The sequence below is a fragment of the Zootoca vivipara genome, chromosome 2 (genome assembly GCF_965207765.1).
Source record: "Zootoca vivipara chromosome 2, rZooViv2.hap1.1, whole genome shotgun sequence".
Lineage (NCBI taxonomy): Eukaryota > Metazoa > Chordata > Lepidosauria > Squamata > Lacertidae > Zootoca > Zootoca vivipara.
This window is the reverse complement of record NC_142584.1, coordinates 26621641-26645338: the sequence shown is the minus strand read 5'-3', so window position 1 is coordinate 26645338 and position 23698 is coordinate 26621641. Positions and strand designations below refer to the sequence as shown.

Sequence of the window (23698 nt, the reverse complement as noted above, 5' to 3'; positions counted from 1 at the left end):
CACTCTAGGTCTTTGCAGACATTAGTGACTTGGTTAACTTGGGGTGCTGCTTTAGCTACAATGCCCCCCCCCCAAGCTTTTGCAAGTGTGTAGCTGAAGTGGATTTAGTTGGAAGACTTGAAGCAGCTTTAGAAGAGAAGTTAATGTTCATGAGATACCAGCATTGATTGGATCAGGAAGGTGTTGTCACCAGTTCCTACAACTGGTATGAGCCATGGGGTTAGAGCAGGCATCCCCAAACTTTGGCCCTCCAGATGTTTTGGACTACAATTCCCATCTTCCCCAACCACTGGTCCTGTTAGCTAGGGATCATGGGAGTTGTAGGCCAAAACATCTGGAGGGCCAAAGTTTGGGGATGCCTGGGTTAGAGTGATGGGGTTTTCTTTTGTGGAGACAGGTGGTGGTATTCACTCTTCAGCTACTTGATTAGATCTAGGTTTGAACAATCTGCTTGTCTCCCAGAGCCACAATATTGCCATTATTTTTGGATCACACTGACTGGTTTGCAAAAGGTCATCCTATCCTGTGCATATGACAGAAGACTAGAGGAGTCAGCTCCTAGGGGCTGAAGGCCCCCCAATAAAATATTGGAGGGAGCCAGCCCCCCCCAGATGATTGGCATTGCCCATTCAAATGATGTGTGCACATGCCATGTCTGGTTTAGGTCTCAAGAAGCCAGTGCTGGATTTCCAAATAGGCAGAGTAGGCATTGGCCTATGGGCCCCATGCCTTTTAGGTGCACCGTGACAACGGATCAAAATAATATTGATTTGATCTCGATCTAGTTAGTTGGTAAAATAAAAAATGTATTAGGAGATAATTTTGCAAGGGAGGCCCTGATATTTCGACTGCCTAGGGGCTTCCACATGGTTTAATCTGGCGCTACCTCCTTGCAAAGTGAACTAAACTGATTGGCAATACTGAGGTGGAGTTTCTCCCAGGTTATAACTGGTAGCCAGGCTGTTAACACCATCTAGTCCAGCATCCTGTTCTCACAGTGACCCACCAGATGCCTATGGGAAGCCTGTAAGTAGGACCCGAGTGCAGCAGCCCTCTCCCCTCCGGCAGTTTCCAGCAACTGGTATTCAGAAGCATACGGCCTCCAACAGTGGAGGTAGAACAACCCATCAGGGTTAGTTAGCTTCATCCTCTTTAAAGGGGTCACCTGTGTCAGCCGGATAGCTCAGCTGGTTAGAGTGTGGCGCTGATAATGCCAAGGTTGCAGGTTCAATCCCCACTTGGGACAGCTATGTAGTCCTTCATTGCAGGGAGTGGGACCCTGGATGATCCTCAGGGTCCCTTCCAGCTCTACAGTTCTATGATTCATTTGCAGAGGATTTCACCCTAGGTGACCTTAAGCAAACCATCCCACTTTCTCTCAGCCTTTGCATGTACCTTCCCACCCTGCTGTGGGATGGAGAAGCAAGTGTCTGCATCAGCCCGATGTGGATGGCAGGACCACAGTCTGGAGGCATAGCTGTCTCCCTTTTCTCGTGAGGATGCCTATTCAGCATAAGGGAATTTCCCTTAAAAAAAGGGAGAACTTGACAGCTATGCCTGGAGGACAATGGAGTGTTTGTGCAATCTTGTGTATTGAACTAAGAAGAACTCTGCTGGATCAGGCCAGTGGCCCATCTCATCCAGAACGCCTGTGAGAAGCTTGCAGTAGGACCTAAGCACAAGAGCACTCAGGGAGATCTACTTTTAGGCAGGAGGCCATGTAGCCCAGCATTTCTCTCTTCACTGAAGGATCTGCCTTCCTCATAAGTGACTCTTGTGCTGGATGGGCAGAATGCCAGCCCTTCAGCCCTCCCTTCTTGAGACGTTGTGTTTGACACAGCAGACATGTCAGCAAACTGGACATTTTGCCTGAATGCTTCTGGCAGACCTAGACATGGCTAACTGGGGTTTTGTTTGAGTCTGAGTTTCCTCAGATTAGGGGCTGTTTTGCTGCCAAGCCAGAGCAGATATTGCTCGATAGAACCTACCAAATATAGGGAAACATTCCTACACTGGAGAAGGAGAAAGTCTGTTCAGAGATTTGTATGATACCACTCGCAGTACATCTATTTATAAATATGCATGGGGTGGAGCTGAGGGGGAAATTTTTTAACAAGTGTTGTGAACAAGCACAGAATTATAGTGATATAACAAATGAGCTAACGTTTTATTTATGTAACATCTTATTCAGACAGCTATCAAGAGAGAGTGTACAATCACGAGGCTGGACAGGCATCCAGGAAGCCTCTTTCTCCAATTTGCTGCAATGAGGCAGGATTAATTATGCTAACTAGACCATCTTAGAGAGATTTTCCTCCAGTTTACACCCAGCCTAAACAGTGCAACCCCATGCATGTCTACTCAGAAGTCCCACTGAATTCCATTGGGCTTATTCCCAGGTAAGGGAGCATGGAATCGCAGACTAAGGTACCTAAATAATCTGGAATTTATTTCTACACAGCGATGGAAATCCTACATTTTCAATACTCACTCGGGTCCTATTGAAATAGATGGTACAGATGCACATTTACAGGGTGCAGGATTGCAGTAGGTCAGTTTGCTCCAGAAAATGAATAGCTCCTCTGTCTCTACTCCCCAAAAATGTTCCCTGTACACTTCATGTTTAAAGAGATTCATTTTTCACTACAGAAGTGTTTAGTTAAAAACAGTGTTTCTGTCCCGTTTTATATCTCCCCCTCTTTCTTTCTTTCTTTCTTTCTTTCTTTCTTTCTTTCTTTCTTTCTTTCTTTCTTTCTCTGATGGTGAGCACCATCGAGGAGTTAAAAGGAGCCCCATTTACAAAGCTGTCTAGTTGGAAGTGAATGTTGCGTTCTTTGCTTATCAGTAGTAAAAAAAATGTTTATGAGTACTCATGGCAATAACTTAAAGCACACTGTGCCAGGTTTTCCATTATATTATACAAAATGTGCAAAAATGTACAAATAAAGGAATGTGTAATGCAACCAATACAGGATATTAATCTGGAGGAAACCAATTGATTATTGATGTGAGCTCTCTATCCAGGGAAGGCTCATCTGTGTTTAACTGTTCAGTGGTGAAAAGAATTCTGGCAAGTCCTGCTTCCCACCCCTGCTGGTGCTGCAATAATCTGCCTGCCTAAACTGCTGTGGCACAGACCAACACCTTTTATTTCACAGTAAGGGAGGGAGGGAGGGACGCAGGAGGTGCTGTGGGTTAAACCACTGAGCCTAGGGCTTGCCGATCAGAAGGTCAGCGGTTCAAACCCTGCGATGGGGTGAGCTCCCATTGCTCTGTCCCAGCTCCTGCCAACCTAGCAGTTTGAAAGCATGTCAAAGTGCAAGTAGATAAATAGGTACCGCTCCTGCGGGAAGGTAAACGGGAGGGACGCAGGAGGCGCTGTGGGTTAAACCACTGAGCCTAGGGCTTGCCGATCAGAAGGTTGGCGGTTCAAATCCCCGCAATGGGGTGAGCTCCCATTGCTCTGTCCCAGCTCCTGCCAACCTAGCAGTTTGAAAGCATGTCAAAGTGCAAGTAGATAAATAGGTACCACTCCTGCGGGAAGGTAAACGGCGTTTCTGTGCCCTGCTTTGGTTCACCAGAAGCGGCTTAGTCATGCTGGCCACATGACCTGGAAGCTGTACAGTTGGCCAGACCACTGCAGTGGCATAAATGAGAAAACTGAGATGGGCAAAATTTCATGGAGCTCTTAGAAAGTATCAGCTCTTTGGTCCTATGTGGCATGTTTCCAATGTTTTCCCTGGCTCCAAACAAGTTCATGACCACTATGTAGAACATAAGAAAACAAGAAGTGCACTCAGGAGTGCCAACTTGGCCCCGTGACCATAGATGCCCAGAGCCGTGAGTGCTATGCAGCATGCAAGGCCCTGGCACTGAAATTTGTGGGTGCCCAGCCCCTTCATAGGGAATTTTGTGGGTGATCGGGCACCCAGGGCCCCAGGATGTTGGCACCTATGAGTGCACTGCTAGATTTGGAGCATTCTCAGTCCAGTTTGTGGTCAGTCAATCAGAGTATGAAAGCAATAGCTCTCTTTCTCTGTCCCAAACACCATGGGTTGCATCCAGCCCCTAAGTTAGTGCAAGGACCTCCCCTTCCTCCTCTTCACATGCGGCTCCTACATAGCTTCTAGGGCGTTCCCCCAGAGGAAGTTTTAGGGTAGTGTGACCAGAGCAGTTGCACTGGGCGCTGTGTGGCAGGGGTGCCAAAACAATGCTGTAGAACAGAGTGTGAGGGGCGCGGGCACCAAATTTTAGTGTCACACTGGGTGCAACTGAAATTTGAGATCCCAAAGTCCACCGCTGGTTCCCCCAATCCTCTGGAGCAGATTCAGGAAGGCTATGGGGTGCACACAAGGGGAGGGGAGGAAGTCCCATGGCAGTAGCAGTAATCTTTTCACTGATGGAATGTGTTAGTAGAATTACCAACCTATGTCTGAAATAATGTGTATAATCCCTTTTAAAAGCTATAAACTAGCATCTTGTGGCAGTGGGTTCCGCATGTTAATGATGCACCGTGAAAAGAAATCCTCCCTTTCGGTGTGTCCTGAAACCTATTGCCATCTAATTCTGAATATTTCCTTTGCAGTGAAATATATATGTATATATATACGGTATTTTTCAGTGTATAAGACTATGTCACCCCCTAAAAATAATGTCCCAAATTTGGGGGCGTCTAAAACATGGATAGATGCCCCCCCATTTTCTTAAATTGGAGTCCCCCATAATAGGGGGTGTCTTATATATGGGGGCATCCTATTGACGGAAAAATACATAATGTTACTTATGTTCTGCCTAGTCCCCTTTAACATGCATATAGCATGTTATTAATTTTTCATTTGTTAGGAATGGGGCAAATATGTTTGCTCTTCCGATTTGGTGCTGTATACTTTGGCAGACTAGCAGCTTTTGGGCTGCTGTCTCTTTTTGCTAAAATGCCAGAGACATAAGCTGTGTGTTCGCAAGCTATGTGCATGTTAAAGGGGACTAGGCAGAACATAAGTAACATCATGCTTTCTCTGCCACTGAAGGAGAAGGGCATGCCACTAGGTCCTGTAAGGAGTGAAAGCTGGTCATTTGGCTCCCCCAGAGGGTACCCGCCAACTGTGATGTGTAACCAGTGTCAAATCTCGACACTCCCGAATACCCACCCACACGCCCCTCACAATCTTGCCCTGTTTCTCACCCCTCAGTGCTCTGATTCACATTTCCTACAAGGAGGCAAGTGCTGGTGTCTGTGTGCTGCAGACGCATAAATAATAGAACTGAAATCATCCTTAGTTAAAAATAGATATTCTTCTTAATAAATATTTTACTTACTGTCTTTAGGATATAAAGCTCCCCTGACTGAAACCTTGGTCTTTTGCCCAAAGAGCTTAAAACTACCCCTAGTTCTGGCTTTGCAAACAACATGGGACTGGTTTAAAAAGACTCTTTCTTAATGTCTATTATTGGACCGGGGGGGGGGGAGTTGGAGTAGAAATCCTTGCTGCTCAAATATTTTAAACTATTTAAATATAATGGTGAGTCAGGGCAGCTTCTCATTTGGTAGATAATTTAGGTAACCTTTGTACTTAACTGATGCAAATTCATAATGAAACGTATCCTGAATGTTTATGAGTTCCTTTCTTTTCCTTTGTTCCATTGTCTAAAATGAGAGCAGGAAAGTGGATGATTTCAATAACTGGCAGAGACCCAAAGAGCACAGGTTATTGAAAAAGACTTTGTTAGGGTGCTGGAGTTGGTCTTCTTGGGACCTGGCTAAACTATAATTGAAGAGGCATTAGAGGTTACATACCAAGGTAGCTTACCTAAATTAGATGTTAGGCCACTGATTGGCTTACTTATTTAAAAGGTAAACAAACACTTTCCAACACCTGTGACCCTATGTCCTGTAATAGAATGCATACCAACACCCAAATCTGCAAGAATGTGTAGAGAAATACAGGGCATGAAAACACTGAAATGATTTCACAGACAGAGCAGTGATATTCAAGAGACACTGTATTGTAATCATCTGATGAGCTTGTGTCAACCTTCTATGAGCAAAACTCCAAATCTTGTTGATATCGTCCAGCAAACTGAACCTGCCCTAAATATTTTTGGTAGCAAACTACTTACTCCAATAGTCTATGGTGTTGAAATCTGGGGCTCCAATTTGAACTCTGTTAAAGTTTTGGGAACTCTGCAGATTCTCCCCCCCCCCCCCCCGCTTTCCATTGTACCATCAGGAAGTAGCAGCAGCTCTTCTTCATACAGAATCTGGGGGAGTCAACAATTAAGGCAAGAGCAGACTGCATTGAGTTAAAGTATACTGTATTTTAGAAATTGCTACTGTGCCTATTGAGTGTTTTCCTGCACTGTGCTATATGGAATTGGGTGATAACCAACTATAGAAAGCAGTTTGTCAAGGTGTTTTAGACTATTATTATTTTCCAGAACTGCTGAGCTCTTCTTTGACCTTGTATAAGTGTCAACGAAGGAATTGGCTCTTTTTGATAGAATCCAGAATCTACAACTAATTAGAAACACCAAATTCCCCCCTTGGTATCCTCTCTTGAGAACAGAGCATTTTAGAGCTAGTTATCTGACCAAACTCTTACCAGTTTCCTTAAGAAATTACTTTATTGATCTGTGTTTCCAAGTGATGCCCACTGCAGTCTTGGAGGGCCTCTACAACAAGGTCCCATACACAGATAGACTTTGTATTTGTGGCCAACCCTCAAGTGGAAGGCATCACTCATCTGTTAGCCTGTCCCTTATATAGAGACCCAAGAGATTACTTTCTGAAACTCTTGTTCACAGAAGCAAGCAGGCATATCCTGGCAGAAATTGTTTGGTTTCTTTTGAGTGACAGTAATAACTTCAAAACACACAGAGTAGCCCTTTGTGCACAGGCTGCAAAGAAAGAAAGAAAGAAAGAAAGAAAGAAAGAAAGAAAGAAAGAAAGAAAGAAAGAAAGAAAGAAAGAAAGAAGAGGAAAAATCTGATAGTAAGATAGAATAGCTAGAAATTGTTGTGTTGATTCAGAGGTTGGATCTGAAATCAAGCTGGAATTGAGTTTGTTGGTGTCTCTGGTAACCTCTCTCTCTTACATCAAGGATGTTGGCAAATTGGATTTTAAAAAGGCAAAATAATATTAGAACTGGAGCTGTCAGAGATGCGCAAGGGAAACTGTTTTAATGCTCAGGAACTTGCAAAGTCTTTTTTATATTATGGATTTTTATAGATGTATGTTCTGCATTATTTTATTAATACATTTGCCTAATACAAGTTTGGCTAGAACAATAAACTTATGACCTTGAACATGAATGTAATTAAAAGGCATGGCAACAACAAAAAATATTTGCATTGATCAGTGTGCTCCTATTCCTTTACATCAAGTTCATCATGCTACCTGTGTAGCTTAGTTTGGAACTTTTTGCTGTAAACAGCATTGGAGTTTTGGACAGGGCAGTCATGCCAAGCACACATTAAAAAAAAATCATTGCTCCAAAGAAAGCGCTTGCCAGGGTGCTTTTGGTTTATGTCTTTATGTCTTTGGTTTATCTTGAGACACCAATCTGTCCATTTGTAAGATCCAGGGCCTCTGGGTTCTTTGGCTGTGTACACATCATTCATTTAAAGCACATGGCTCCCTGCAAAGAATCCCTGGGGATTGCAGTTTACCACTTACAGAGATATAATTCCTAGGATCCTTACCAAACTACAGTTCCCATGACTTTTTTGGGGGTAAGAGGAAAGTCATTTGCTAAATGTATGGTGTGTGCGCCACTTTTGTCCTTCTAAAACAATGTATTAATGTGGCTGCTCTTCTAGAATGCATATCTCTGCAAGTGATTTTGTGTTTTGAGTGTCATATCCTGCCTAGCTGATTATTGAAAGTGGCTCAAAACAAAGGGCAGACAATTAGATTTGTATATGTGTGCATGCCTGCACAAGCAAGCATGGGATGGTGAATGAATGAATGAATGAATGAAATGAATGAATGAATGAATAAACAAACATTAAATGGCTGTAATATTGAGGTCACAATAAAATAGACAAAAGCTGCTCCCACATCCACTAATGCTTGCTAATTTGTTTTCTTTAAAATATTTGTTCACATCAGGTTTTATAATTAAACTATTATCAGTCTGAATAACAGGCCTGGAAGCTAACTGATTACCCTTTTTTTCAAAGGTCTTAATGCCTCTCCATGGGTAGGGACGCGGGTGGTGCTGTGGTCTAAACCAGTGCTCCCCAACCTTTTTATCGCCGTGGACCAGTCAACATTTGATAATTTTACCACGGCCCGCTGAGGGGGGGGGGGATGTTGATTGTTTATATTTTATTTAGATTGTTTTGATTTAAAAATTTTAATTTAATTGTATTTGAATGTTCCTTGGGCGGCCCGGTACCAATTGATCCACGGACCGGTACCGGTCCGTGGCCCGGGGGTTGAGGACCACTGGTCTAAACCACTGAGCCTCTTGGGCTTGCCAATCGGAAGGTCGGCAGTTTGAATCTCCATGACGGGGTGAGCTCCCATTGCTCTGTCACAGCTCCTGCCAACCTAGAAATTCATGCAGTTCACGGTAAACAGCATTTCCATGCACTCTGGCTCCTGTCACAGTATTCCTTGCACCAGAAGCGGTTTAGTCATGCTGGCCACATGACCCAGAAAGCTGTCTGTGGACAAATGCTGGCTCCCTCGGCCTGAAAGCGAGATGAGCACTGCAACCCCATAGTCGCCTTTGATGGGACTTAACCATTCAGGGGTCCTTTACCTTTTTACCTTTCTACCGTAGCTAGTTTTCCCCATACCAAGGTTGAGAAATAGACAATCACTACCCCCTGCTCCCAATCGGTTAATCATCGTCTGTGTGCTTCTCGGGTGCACTTCTGTGTTTCACTTCCTGATATTGTTCAAACCAGGCTTCGTGACATCCATCCCAGTTTCCATGGTGTTCAATTGTGATGCCCCAAAACAATTGCAAAAGCCAAAGCTCTTTCAGTTCCAAGGCTTCTTTTCAAGAAACTTAACATAACTGGCATTTCAGTGTGAAGAGACATGCATTTCCTATTATCTCTAGTTTCCTTGGCAATGAAGACTGGACGGATTAGGTTTTTTTTTTTGTAAGTGATAGAAAATAGTTGGCGATGAGTGGCTAGAGGGACTAATAGGTGGGGAACTTCTTCATTTTGCTCACTATTACAAAACGTATCCATTTCCTCTTTTTACACTGGCATACTTGAAAGACCCATATTCTGCACCACCTAGTTCCTTTATTGATTCACTAGTAAAGGTAAAGGGACCCCTGACCATTAGGTCCAGTCGCGGACAACTCTGGGGTTGCGGCGCTCATCTCGCTCTATAGGCCAAGGGAGCCGGCGTTTGTCCGCAGGCAGCTTCTGGGTCATGTGGCCATCATGATTAAGCCACTTCTGGCGAACCAGAGCAGCGCACGGAATCGCCGTTTACCTTCGCGCCGGAGCGGTCCCTATTTATCTACTTGCACTTTGATGTGCTTTCGAACTGCTAGGTGGGCAGGAGCTGGGACCGAGCAACAGGAGCTCACCCCATCGCGGGGATTCGAACCGCCGACCCTCTGATCGGCAAGCCCTAGGCTCTCATAAATTCATAAAGTACTATTCAGTACTCATAAATCAGTACTGAATAGTACTGAATATTCTAAAGCAACAATTTCCAAATGAAAGGTTGAAACCCACCATGGTCAGATGCGGCCATGGTTTGTAAAGGAAAGTCTGAGAGAGAGAAGACCACATTGCTGGTTGTGCCCACCCAACATAAGTCCCCATGAGCACTGGTGGAGAAAGGGGGTGTGGTAGGTGCAGTCTGCCCCGGGTGTCATCCCTGAGTGGGGGGTGACATCACCGCGCTGACCCCCTGGGACATTCGCCCCACCCCCTGGGACACTTGCCCCGCCCCACAGGCAGCTAGCCCCGCCCCCACATGCACAACATGTGCACTGCTCCAGATGCTGGGGCAGCTAGCTCTGCCTCTGCCCATGGGCAGCCAGCCTAATACTCATTTTGATGTTTTTGTCCGGCTCTGACACCAGCACATGCTAGAATGACTGGGTTGCATGTTTGTCCAATCTGCCTGAGCAAAATGCATTGTTTTAATTTCAGCTTAAAATTGTTAAATAAGAAACTGTCTCTGTTCTGACCCCCTTGGCTTATGTACTTTTAAAAAGGTGAATTTTTGGCCTCTGTAACAGGGCTGAGGCTGAAAAAAAAACCACCAACCCCCCCCCCCCAGTAAATCTCTTGTTAAATATTTTATTTCCTTCTTTTATAAAAAGGACCTTTGTATTTGCTGGGTTCGGTTAATCACTGAGCCCCAGATGGAGATTTGCAGAAGTAAATGTTATGCCCTTTTCGTGACACATTAAAAAGTAAAGTGCATCCACAGCTTTGACCTTGCCATCCTCGTTAGGGATCAGTTATCCACATAACAATGGCATCCGTTCTGCCACTGAGCCGCTGGCATGCTGAGAAGCTGTCTTTTCCTCTGGCAGGAGCTATTATAAGCTAAATTTTGCGAAGGCAATGTGGTTCCACTATCTTAGGTATGCCCTCATTTGCAACACTGCAGGAATAGGTGGAATTTGCCCTTTATAGTTAAAGGAGCCAAAATGGGAGCCTCTTTTACCTTTTTCTCTCACTGCTGCTGCTCCTATCCTCTTGAACTACACTACACTTGATCTTAGCAAAAAGGCCGAGAAGTGAATGGCACTATTTAGCGGGAAGAAACTCCAATGAAGATCCTCGTCATTGCATATTTTACATGGCTGTTTATTTGTATATTTTTTAAATTTTTATATATGGATGTTTTATGATGGCCTATACTTGTAATGCCTCATAACGGTTTGGCAAAGTAAGTAAATCCTCTTGAACTATCGTATTTTTCCGTGTATAAGATGCCCCCATGTATAAGACGGCCCCTATTTTTTGAGCCCAAAATTAAGAAATAAATTTATTTATATATTTAATTGCAACATTCCACGTATAAGACGACCCCAAATCTTAAACTTCAAAAATTTTGGGGGAAATATAGCCTTATACATGGAAAAATACAGTATATACAGATACATCAACTATACCTCTTCACAGTATTGGGAGTCAGAGAGGGTGTGCCCCCTTACTTATACTGTAGTAATCTATCGTTTTTCGGAGGGAGAATGATGCTTTGAATAACTTAGGGTGAGGAGAAATTAGGGTTGGGTCTTGTGGATTTCCATAAGGCCCCTCTGCCTTTCTCTCCATAACTTAAAACACTGCTTTCCCCGCATTGTTTATCCTATTCCATCAAGATGCTGGAAAATGAATAAGTTGAATAATGTCTCCTGTGTGAACGCTGAGCTATGGGAATTTCCCACGCTCCATCTGTCACTTAACTATGCAGAGAGTGCAGCAACTTTTTCTTCGCGGTTTGGACAAGCACAGGGTGGGGCAGGAGAACATCTCTGACTCGTAACTGCTTTCTTCTAGAGAAGATGAATGCCTGAAGGAATCCATAGTATAGAACACTTGAGCCAGTGTGGTATAGTGGTTAAGAGCAGTAGACTCATAATCAGGGGAACCGGGTTCGCGTCTCCGCTCCTCCACATGCAGCTGCTGGGTGACCTTGGGCTAGTCACACTTCTCTGAAGTCTCTCAGCCTCACTCACCTCACAGAGTGTTCGTTGTAGGGGAGGAAGGGAAAGGAGAATGTTAGCTGCTTTGAGACTCCTTAGGGTAGTGATAAAGTGGGATATCAAATCCAAACTCCTCCTCTTCTTCTTCTTTGATGCAACATTAGATGCTAATTAATTAGCCAGCATTATATGATCTCCATATATTGTAGACTACATTTCCAATCTTTCCTTATTGTTGGCCATGCTGTCTGATGCTGATAGTTGTACCCTGAAATATCTGGAGGGCATCAAGTTGCCTACCACTGGGAGGATATCTAGTTTGCCTGGGACATTAAACAGTGGAGACCGTGTTGCCAGTAAGGCCCTCAAATGAGCACCCAGAGTGCCATAGATAATGATGGTGATGACCATAAGTCTGGTGTCTGCACCTGGGCTAACATGGGTGTGCCAGTGCCCTGGGGGCTGCTGCTAGTTGCCGCAGCATTGTTGTTGTTTTTAATCAATAGGAGGAAACCCGCTTGCCATGTACATGGTTACAGAAGCCTGTTTATTATGTTGACTTCAAAAATACAGCAATGTTAACTGCAACAAACTGGTGCTTATTCCCAAGTAAATGTGTTTATCAACAGAGGCGAGCCCCATTTTACCCCTATTGTTAACAATGGTGCCGTGATTTAAGTATGTTTCAAATGCAAAACTGCACATGCTCCGAATAGTTCTTTCTTCTTTATCAGACTTGGCAAACTGGTTTTTGTCTGTTTGTTGCTCTGTGGAACGACAGTGAGGCATGGGAGGATAAATGCCCATTGTATGCTTCATAACTGAAGTAATACACATGGCTGTCTAAGGAGGCCTCTGAAATGACCTACCGGTAGTTGCACCACTGAGAGGTGATCGGTCCGGCTGACTGGAAGCGGATGAGTGCAGGGACTGAGTGATTCTATTGCAGGTCCTTGCTTCTGGGAGATGGCAACCTATATACCTCATGTTTTGCACAAGGCGGCGGTTATCAGGGGCCAGAGCTGGCTTCTCTCACTATCCAAGACAGACTGTGGCAATAGTGTAGGGAACATCCCATTGCCTTCACTCCCCCATGCCTGGCACTAGTTTATTTCCTCAGCTTGAAGAGTGCTGCAGCAACATTATTTTACTGAAGTGGTACTGCAGGATTTAGGCTGCTGATCTCCCCTGACTGGGCTGGATACAGTCTGGTGAATTTATCAGTTCACATACGCTGCATTTTGCACCTAATACTTGAGCTCTCTGTTTAACTGGCTGTCTTAACCCAGTACCAGATTTCTTCTAATCTTCTCTAGTATTTTTTCCCCCCATGGAAAACCTCGAAGGCTATAACCCACTGACTGCTGCTACTCCTGACAAACATCCATTGAAACAAATAGGGTTTCTGTGGGATCAATATTTGGTAGATTGTGCTTGAAATTCTAAACGATTTGACATTTGAGGGTGGCATTTTGTGGGGTTGACAATTAGAAATAAGCAGTTTTGTAATAGCTCAGTTTCTCAACATATGCTCTCTAGGCTGTGGGGAAGTTTACGTTTTGAAGGTGACACTTCAAAAATTCTTTGTAGGAACGAACTATTTGGCATTTTGGAAAGGCATGGAACTAGCCTATGCATTTCTCTTGCTCCCTTGTGTGCCATGAGCTACTTTCTTGCCTAATGTGAAACAAATGTACCTATATTCATCTGTCAGATGTTGGAAGGTATGCACCCATTACAGGAATGAATGAAAATACTGCCTGTCCCAAGCAAGTCCCATAATAGCCAATCTTCTTTCATCGCCTGGACTGCTAGACTGGATGGATAACTGAGTGAATTATATATAAGTGTGTGGTGTGAAAAGATTACCTTGCTCTTTTCTATTCTTCTGGTGTTGTTTCTTTTTCTTCAGCAATGTTTTCTGGCTAATTTTCAGACTGATGTTTTATCTTATTCCATGTTCATATTCTTTTTTTATAGGAGGCCAAACACCACATCTTGGGATATACTTGGGCCTGAAAGCCTGAGGAGTTATCCTATAACAAATATATGATCTGCGAGGTGTAACTGTGGGGCAGTCATTCTGGGCTTGCCACTTCTCCCTTTAAAGGGGGCAGGAGGGGATATTAGATTGCCTATGCACACTAATTTCAGCACATGCATCTTCAAATTGTCCCGTTACTAGGCCTGGAGTATATATGAATTAACTTACAAAACAGTTGAGCTCTTGCAAAGCCCTCTTTTTTGACCAACCAGCTTAGCTCAACTGCAACATGTCCTTGAAGCACTGCCCTAAATCATCACTCTGTGATGCCAAATTGTTCCTTAGACTGTAAACCTGTCAGCAGGACCGGTTTATAGTTTTATTTGCATAGATCCCGGATCCTGCTTAATGAATAATAATACCAGAGCTTTAGTACTCCAGCAGTACAATTTTACAGTTCTTCTGTATCTTCTTGTTTTGTACAGCTTGTATGTAATTGAGGATACAGTGTACAAAGATAGAGAAAGGAGTATGATGGCTGTTAACTGAGAATTGGCTTGGGTCCTGCAGTGTAAACTAAAGTTATTTGATTCAAACAAAACCAGGATTCAAATCAAGCCTTGCTTTTATTCCTTATTCCAGAAATCTCTGCCCCACAGAATATGATTGATGTATCTTATGTCAAATAGCAGAACTCCTAAATGTCACTTATATTTGGAATTCTAATTTGGCTACTTTACCAGTAAAGCACATTTGTTCATGTGTATGTGTGCGTGCAGGGACGCAGGTAGCACTGTGGGTTAAACCACAGAGCCCTAGGGCTTCCCGATCAGAAGGTCGGCGGTTTGAGCTCCCGTTGCTCGGTCCCAGCTCCTGCCAACCTAGCAGTTTGAAAGCACATCAAAGTGTAAGTAGATAAATAGGTACCACTCTGGTGGGAAGGTAAACGGTGTTTCCATGTGCTGCTCTGGTTCGCCAGAAGCGGCTTTATCATGCTGGCCACATGACCTGGAAGCTGTACGCTGGCTCCCTCGGCCAATAGAGCGAGATGAGCGCCGCAACCTCAGAGTTGGTCACGACTGGACCTAATGGTCAGGGGTCCCTTTACCCTTTTATGTGTGCACACATGCACACGCGCCGCGCGTACACACACACACACACACTCTTCACTTCTCCTTAAAGCATAATGGTGTTTTGAGTTTCAAAATAGACTAAAACCATTTATAGCCAATGTAAAAGTATTTTTTTTTCATTAAGGAAATAACCATGGATGCATAGCCCCATAAGGTTATATAGCTGGCAAGGTTTTGTTTTGTTTTGGGGTTTTTAAAAAAATAATAGTTCAGCTGTGGCCCAGTGGATACTTAGGGGGGTGGGGAGTTGGGTCACACTGGGAGCCAGTGTGGTGTAGTGGTTAAGAGTGGTAGACTCGTAATCTGGGGAACCGGGTTTGCGTCTCCGCTCCTCCACATGCAGCTGCTGGGTGACCTTGGGCTAGTCACACTTCTTTGAAGTCTCTCAGCCCCACTCACCTCACAGAGTGTTTGTCGTGGGGGAGGAAGGGAAAGGAGAATGTTAGCCGCTTTGAGACTCCTTAGGGTAGTGATAAAGCGGGATAACAAATCCAAACTCCTCCTCCTCTTCTTCTTCTTCTTCTTCTTCTTCTTCTTCTTCTTCTTCTTCTTCTTCTTCTTCTTCTTCTTCTTCTTCTTCTTCTTCTTCATCTGGCAAGGCTGGACTGGACTCTTCTTACATTCGTTCAGTTCTGCCCATTCTTTTAAGGACTGCAGCTGATTTTCGACAACTTTCATAGACACCAAGGACTAGAACAGCAAGAGAGCAGAAGCATATATGGATAGAACTGCCTGCTGCCTGTGGCAAGGAGCAGCTGGGGAGATGTGCAGTCCAAGGCCAGAATAGGAGGGAAGAGTGCAAATGAGGATTAAGTTGCACTGGTAGAACAGTGTGCCTCTCAGCTGGAATATGGCTGCAGGTCAAGACTGTGGAATATTGCCAAGCTGCAAGGGGAGCATACGGTATATCTCAGCTAGAAAGGAGTGCTGCGGGTCAGAATTGAGATGCATTAGCAGAGACGTGCAAAGGAAGGTTGTTGACAATCTGTCTGGCACTAACCCATCCTCTTAAGTCCTCACTGGCTTGATTTTCAAGGCAGGTTATTTTTCTCATTATTTTTTTTTAAAGCAACAACAACACTGCATCCTGGTTTTAACATTTAGTTTTCCAGTTTTTTCCTTCTCAATTTGTCCTCTACTTTCTTTTCTTTTTTTGCTGCTGCTGTCTTGGATTGCTGAAGGAATCCAAGCTAACACATTCCTTCCTGAAGGCAGAATGAGCACGGCTAGCTTTAGTTCTGTTCCTTTTGTAAATCCCATATATGTTCAGGTAATTGACTCTAAGTAAGATTTATGTTTCTTTCTACAGTAGTAGCATAAAAACAAAAGGAGAAGCATTAGTTTTGCAGAGGGGAGGACGCAACAAGCGCGTGTTTACACCATATGCTGCATGCATATTTAGGAGGCTGCAGAGTTTTATGAAGATGAGATATTGTGATCTACTGCAGCCTCATGGAACATGTGACTAGGTAGTAGCTCCATTGTTGCGTAGGACACAGCCTGGTTTATGTGACCAAGCGCCTCAGAAGGAAAATTTGCTATGGGAACATCAGGCACCAAGTCACCAAGTCGACTCATTCTTATCAAGGATTTTACTCTTTCACTGTGGATTCAGAACATAGGCATTCTAGAGGCAATGTATTATTTCAAAAAGATGATGTGGGGAATCTGAGCAAAAGGTCTATATGCCCCCCCTTTTTTACAGAGCATTTGGCCAGGCCATTTGGCCAACATTCAATTATTAGATTTGGAAGGTTATGGTATGAAACATGGCTGGCATGCATGTCTATGGTGTGGTAAGGTAAAGGTAAAACACATTTTTAAAAATTGAATCATGTTATTAGGAAAAATATAGAGAGAGTTTGGGAGGAGTATAGAAACCCGTTAGAGAGAAAAACACCTTTATGGCTGTGTGTATCTCTTCATCAGTCCAGAAGCTTCAAAAAGCAAGGAAACATCAAAAACTAGCAAGGCCTGAATCTTCAACATTACAAAATATTCAGACTGAGTAACACAGTAATACAACATGAGGGTTGGAGATTTCAGTACTGTATAATCTTCTCTCTCTCTCTCCCTCATACACACACACACACACAATTTATCAGTAAGGTATTTAGCAACTGAAGAAGTGTAAGAGAGTAGATAATACTGCTCTGAGCTCCTTGGGTTTGGCAAAAGTTTTCATTGCTCCTTGCTGTCAGTTGCACAAGCTTTAAAAAAAATGATGTCTCAGGAGAACAAGGAAAATTCTATTCCAGTCCTAGCAGTGCCAAGTATGAAATTCACGACAACATCTAGTCAATTATTGGATAGGCTAAAGGATGATTCTTGTGGTGAGAAAGTGAGAATTTGTTTAAGTTATTCAGAGATATTACTGGTTGTTTATTGAATTTGAGAATATATTAGGATAAACTTGAGAGTTGTGAAAGGGTTTGAAATATATTTACAGAGTTCTGTAGGTTGCTATTTCTAGAGGTGTTATTTGGTTATTTTTAACTGGCCTTTTTGTTTCTTTCTTGCCACATGCTTGAGTTATATTTTAGGTTATCTTCAATGGTAAGTGAGCGTTTTAATTTTTAATTTATTTTTTTAAAAAATATCATTTATTTATTTATTACATTTATATCCCACCTTTTCCTTCAAGGTGGTGCATATGATTCTCCTCTTCCTCATTTTACCTTCACAACAACCCTGTGAGGTAGGTTAGGCTTAGAGGCAGTGACTGGCACAAGATCACCCAGTGAGCTTCTGCAATGCCTTGCTTTCTAATGAGAAAAATTGGAACATCATTTTTCATTCTGCAAAATGCCAAACTTCTTGATTTTTGGAGGTACAAGGAGCTTTTTTATTTTTTTCCTGCACTGTACGTATTTTAAGTAACTCAAACAACTCCAAATAATATCATTTTATTTAGGCTTTTTTTTATAAAGTACTTGAACAAGTACTTTTAAATGTTTAAGCTTGAAGCCATGCATTTTGGCACAATGTAGTTTCAGATTCCACTGTTAAATAGCCCCTACCCCCTCTATTGCTTTAACTAGGAGTACTGGCAGGGTAAGTCTTACATGTACACAAGTTATAGACAATAATAATAATAATAATTTAAAAATATCCTTTAAACGATTTGATGCTTCCACAGAATGTCAAACAGGTGTGACTGTGACCATGGGCATAGCCAGGATTTATTGGGGGGGGGAAGGGCAGGCTTTATGTTGGGGGGGGCAGAACTGAGTTATCCGCAGTGCAATTGGTCAGTTAAGTATTTTATTAATTTATTTGATTTGGTGAGGGCAGCTAGCCCCCTGCTCTCCTCCCCCCCCGCCCTGGCTACGCCCATGCTTGTGACTTTACAATAAAAGTAAATTGGAGCTCACCACATCTTTTGTAATATATGTGCCTCGGAAAGATACAACTGCAAAGGAACTTTTAATATTTCCAATTGTACAATCCAAAAATGTACAGAGAAAGAGATGCATTGTTCTAACCAGCACTACAGTAAATAAAAATAAAAATATGTTGGCATGTTTTCAGTTAAGTTGGGAAGTTGGCATGTGGTTTTTTTCAATTAAGGAGAATTAAACGAATTTTGGTTCATTTTGACAAATTTCCCCCTCCGATATTAAATTATGAAGATCACGGTGATCTCATCGCCTTATCTAACCTATCTATCACCCAGTAATTTTCAATACAGCAGCTGCCCTATTTCTGAAGCTGGGCTAAGGCTATTTCCTCTGTGCCGCCCCCGTAGCTCTGCATGTTGCGGGCGGCGGCGGCGGGTCTTCGTGCCAGGTGGCACCTCGCGCAGCTGAACGCCGTCAGGTCTGTTGCCGCGGCAACCCCGGCGCTCTCGGCCCCTCCCACCACCTTTGCCTACAACTCTCTCGTATTTAAAAGGCGTCTGACGCGGTATGAGCCGGCCGACGACCCGTCGCCGCAATGCATTCTGGGTCTCGGCAAAATGGCTGCCTCCTTGGTGCGCTGCTACTGAGGGGAGTTTGGCTGTCCGGCAACCCGGGACGTTTTCCTTTTTTAAGCTTCCCGAACCCCGCTGTCTTGGGGACTTTTCTTTACGCGAAGAGCAGCCATCAGCTGTCCCGAGACGGGGGACACGATGGGACGAAGTGGGCGCCCGTCGCGGCAGCCGGGCACAGGGCAAGTACCTCCACGGGGGTAGGACGTTCCTTCTCGGCCACCGGAGACCATAAGCTCTCGGAAACAGGCCCAGTCCCTGCTCCTGAGCCCGACTGCACCGCCAAGGGCTAGACTTTGTCGTGAGTGAGCTCCCTTCCCCCTGCATCCTCTCCGAGGATAGGGATAGCCGCGCCTGGAGCAGAGGCGACTTCGGCTAAAGCTGCAAGCTCCATCTTTGCTTCCTATTATTTTGCCTGTAATAGGACAGACCTCCCGACCCCACGTTCTTAAGAGTTCTGCCTTGAACAGGGTACCACGTTGTAAGCCTATCCCGCTCTGACGGTTCCTTTGTGGCAAGAATCCTGTGCTAGGAATCTCCATATTTGAATCCAGAGTAGACCCGCTGAAATTCTGTACACCCCCCTGCAAATGTTGCCTTAACGAGGACTTAGCTGAACAGCAGTTCCCACAAAGAACTCCCACTGTTGCTAGAGATACAAGAGGTTCCTAATCTGATTCTCCACCCTGGATAAGAACTTTTGTCACTCAATGTCTCTTACATTGCTTGCAGTCTCTTTGTGTGGCATAAGGCATCAACTTTAACCTAAACAAGACTACCAAACATCCTGCTACTATAGTAATATTTACAACTTGCCCGCTGATTTGCAATGTTTAGACCACTTGGCTAGATTCCCAATCATACATCACATTCTTCGACCAAAAATAGCTCTATGCCCATCTTCTAAAACTTTCTTCTGAATGAATATTCATTGATATCATTTCTGCCGGGTTATGTCATAATTTCTGTTGTGACCAAGAAACACATATCTCCCCAATTCTGAGATAACAGTGACTGTGAACTATATCTTATTCCTGAAGAAGGCAACAACAACAGCAGCAGCAACAACAACGGATTTACATACATATCTCTGACCCATGAAGCTAGAGGGTGATAATCCATTTGCTGTCAGATACTGTTTGTTGTCCCTTGTTTAAGGATTGCAGCACTCCTTAAATTTTCTCATCCCAGATAGGAAACCCGCAGTTGCTGAGCAGGGAATATTGCAACACTCTGGGACAGTAGCACTTGCAAATCCACTTTGAAAACGGCTCCTTCCCTGCAAACAGCTCCTTCCCAGGAAACATCTTTTGGGAACAATAATTGCCAGATTCCTTTGTCCTTCCAACTACTTTTTTCTGGACATTGTGTTGGAGTGGAGGTTTCTGATCTCTGGTCACATTATTTCATTTTCTTCTGATGGAGTCTGACATGCTGCAGTCCCCCCTCCTAGGGCTTGGGGAGGAAGATGAGTCAGACATGACTGACTGGAATCTGCCCTTGGCCTTCATGAAGAAGAGGCACTGTGAGAAAATTGAGGGCTCCAAGTCTCTGGCTCAGAGTTGGCGGATGAAAGACCGGGTAAATATATATAGTAGCAAATTTTATTTGAAAGGGAGATTCTAATTTTATTCTTTGCTTGCTTGAAGTCTGCACGTTGTCCTTTGGTACACCCCTGCACCTTTATAATTTTTTTTAGCTTTGAATACTTGTTAAATTGCTACAGTCATGTTGATAAATTATGCATTTGATTAAATAAGGCTTTAAATTGTTTGTCATTTGTATCCAGTTTTATGCATAAAAGAAACAAAGCTAGCTGTCTTGGGGGGATTTCAGCTAACAAAAACTGTCAGTAGAAGCCCCCTGAAATTGGCTCAGGGAGGTCAGGAGAACCCCCAGAATACTGCACGGGGTGGGCGTGTGGGGATTGTTCCATCTGACAAGCAGATATACTTGCACAGACAGGATATTCAGCGTAGGGTGACACTGAATTCCACCCTTGGTCCATTAGAAAAAACTCCACAGTTGGGCAATAATCAGGTTACACATAACTGTTTATTTAAATAATTAAAAATGTTGAGGTGTTGTAATTAAAAAATAAAAGGTAGAAATAAGATGCAATGATAGTGATAGTGAGAAGGCAGATTTTTTTCTATGAGAAAATTAAAATAAAAAGGCCTTACATAACCTGCCTATTTAACGACATCATAAAAGGCCCCCCATCCCCAAAACCTGGACCTCTTCCAAAATAGTCTCTATTCCTAAACCTCTCAAACATAGCCTCAAAATAGAATCATACCACCCAATTTCATTGATAAACCGAGACTACAAGATATTCACATCGATCCTAACTGAGTGCCTAAAAATCTTTCTACACAAACTAATCACTCCGGACCAAGCAGGCTTTGTCCCTGGTTGCAACATAACAGACCCTGTTAGGAAACTACTGAATCTGATGGAACACAGCAAAATGATGATCATGCCCCTAGACATCCTTAAAGCCTTTGATTGCTTAGAATGGAAATATCTATTAGCAGTATTAACTAACATGAAATTTGGCCCCAACTTCCTACAAACCCTCAAACAAATTTGCTCCCAAGCCTTAGCAAAATGTAGAATTAACAGTATGGACTCCAATACCATAACAATTCAAAGAGGCACAAAAAATGGATACCCACTTTCTCCCTTCCTATTCATCTTGGCCCTGGAACCCCTAGCAATCTGACTCTAAGCAGCCCCAGATATCAAGGGTGTGGAAATAAAATGTAAAACCTACAGACTAGGGCTCTCCACAGACGACCTGATGGTCACAACACCAGACCCCATAACACAGCAACCACCCTAATTAAAGAACTCAACACATTCGCAATGGTGTCAGGCCCACAAGTAAACTTTGCAAAATTTGAGGAGTTGTGCTTCAACTCCCCCCCCCCTCCGGCACACTCAAAAGGAATTCACCAACACCACAAAGATAAAACTCTGCTGCACCAAATTCAGGTACCTAAGGGTTCAAATAACCAAAAACCTCAACAAACTATATTTCCACAATTACAATTCCCTTTGGTGACAAATCAACAGAGAGTTAGTTACAGGTAGGTAGTCGTGTTGGTCTGACGTAGTCGAAACAAAATAAAAAAATTCCTTCCAGCAGCACCTTAGAGACCAACTAAGTTTGTCATAGGTATGAGCTTTCTTAGAAGTGTGCATGCACACGAAAGCTCATACCTATGACAAACTTAGTTGGTCTCTAAGGTGCTGCTGGAAGGAATTTTTTTATTTTGTTTCGAAATCAACAGAGACTTGGGGAAATAGAACAACACCAACTTCACCCTTTCAGACAAAATAGCCATGATCCAAATGATCACCCTCCCAAAACTAGCCTATTTATTCCAAATCCTCCCAATCTGGAGTCCCTCAACCAACTCCAGAAGTGGTAGAAAAAACTACAAGCCACGAATAAGCTCCCAATACCTGCACCTCCCTTCAGAAGGAGAATGGGGAATCCCCAACTTAGAATCATATTACATTGCCAACCAACTACACCACTTAATCCATGAGGCGAAACAATGGGTCCACTTGTAATAAAATGAATAGAAAGAGAAACCAGCCAGTTGACGCTGACACAAAACCCCATACAAAATAATATAAGCCTCATCACCCCACCCCTCCTCTCCCCCCTCTTTCAACCCAACCTTATACTGTACTCAACACTAATGTCTCACAACAAATGTAACTGATTTGTAAGAAATACTGTACAACCTGAAAAAAGAGACAGTGCATGTATTTTTATAAACCAAGAAAATCTTAAAAATAAATAAATACTGTATATTCCGGCGTATAAGACAACTGGGCGTATAAGACGACCCCCAACTTTTCCTGTTAAAATATAGAGTTTAGGATATACTTGCCGTATAAGAAATACGACCCGGCGTATAAGACGACCCCCAACTTTTGAGAAGATTTTCCTGGGTTAAAAAGTAGTCTTATACGCAGGAATATACAGTACCAGAGGAGTTCATTCAGCATTAAAGATTGCATGCTGAATGTGGTTTTTTTTCATGTGCTGCAAATGCGATGTTGTAAGTTGCCACCTAGTTGCCTGGGGGCACTTCTTGTCTTCAGTGGTTGTCAGATGACTAGTTACAGTAATGAAAAAGTTACGTTTTGTTGTTTATCTGAAAAGTATAGATTAAGCTATGGGTTCTACTGCAATAAGAAATCGTTGTCATTTTTATACTAACTGAGTACTCTAGTAAGCAGATTATTGTAAGATCATTTCATTCTTTGGGTAAAATTGAGGGTACATTTCAAGTTTTGCTTAAGCTTACACACTGAATCCATAGTGTGGGAAATATTTTTGTAATACAGATAAAAGCAAACATAATTTCTTTGTAAAATCAACCTGCCAGCCCAAAGAAATGTTGTTGACATTGGAACTTTGCAGCTTGGAACATGCTATCTTTATTTTGGGATATGTGGTGGGTTGTTTTGGTAGAATATACAGTAGGTGACATCAGTGTGAATTGAGTCCACAGATGCAGTTCACTGCTTGTTCTTTTTGCATATCTCGACTACTAGCATGTTTCTTTCTGGATTACAGCTAATTCATTTCTGACTTTTAATTGGCATAAAGAGCCTATGATTAGGAAGATTCTCTGTATTTAGCTGTTTTGTTTTATTTCCATTGTTCTTTTATATTTCATGTTTCATTTTAATTGTCCTATCCTTAAGAGTGCCACATGACAGGCATTAACTATTAGTTCAGTACAGTATTTATTTTAAAAAAAATAATACTTTACTCAGTCACAGGTAGATGCATGGATACAAATGCTTAGAGCTGGAGTAGAACTTTGAGTTGATTCTAGAAAACATTGTTTCCCCCATGTTTATATCTCTTCCACTCATGTAATTTTAGCATTGTAGTTTTTTGGTGAGGAGGGGTCACAACCTAGAGCTATTATATAATGGGACA

General features: G+C 43.0%; 1 protein-coding gene across 5 annotated transcripts in view; it reads left to right on the top strand.

Annotated features, from left to right (window-relative positions):
• RPTOR (regulatory associated protein of MTOR complex 1) overlaps positions 1-23698 on the top strand; it is a 386906-nt gene that overhangs the window by 56162 nt on the left and 307046 nt on the right. For 4 of the 5 annotated variants that reach the window (XM_035104148.3, XM_088661470.1, XM_088661469.1 and 1 more), the window contains exon 1: positions 18697-20307. The exons of the other annotated variant lie outside the window; for it this stretch is intronic. In XM_035104148.3, coding sequence (XP_034960039.1) covers positions 20146-20307 — 162 coding nt within the window. In that variant the 5' untranslated portion in view covers positions 18697-20145. Of the gene's footprint in view, positions 1-18696; positions 20308-23698 lie in introns of those variants that run through there. 5 annotated transcript variants of the gene reach the window in all.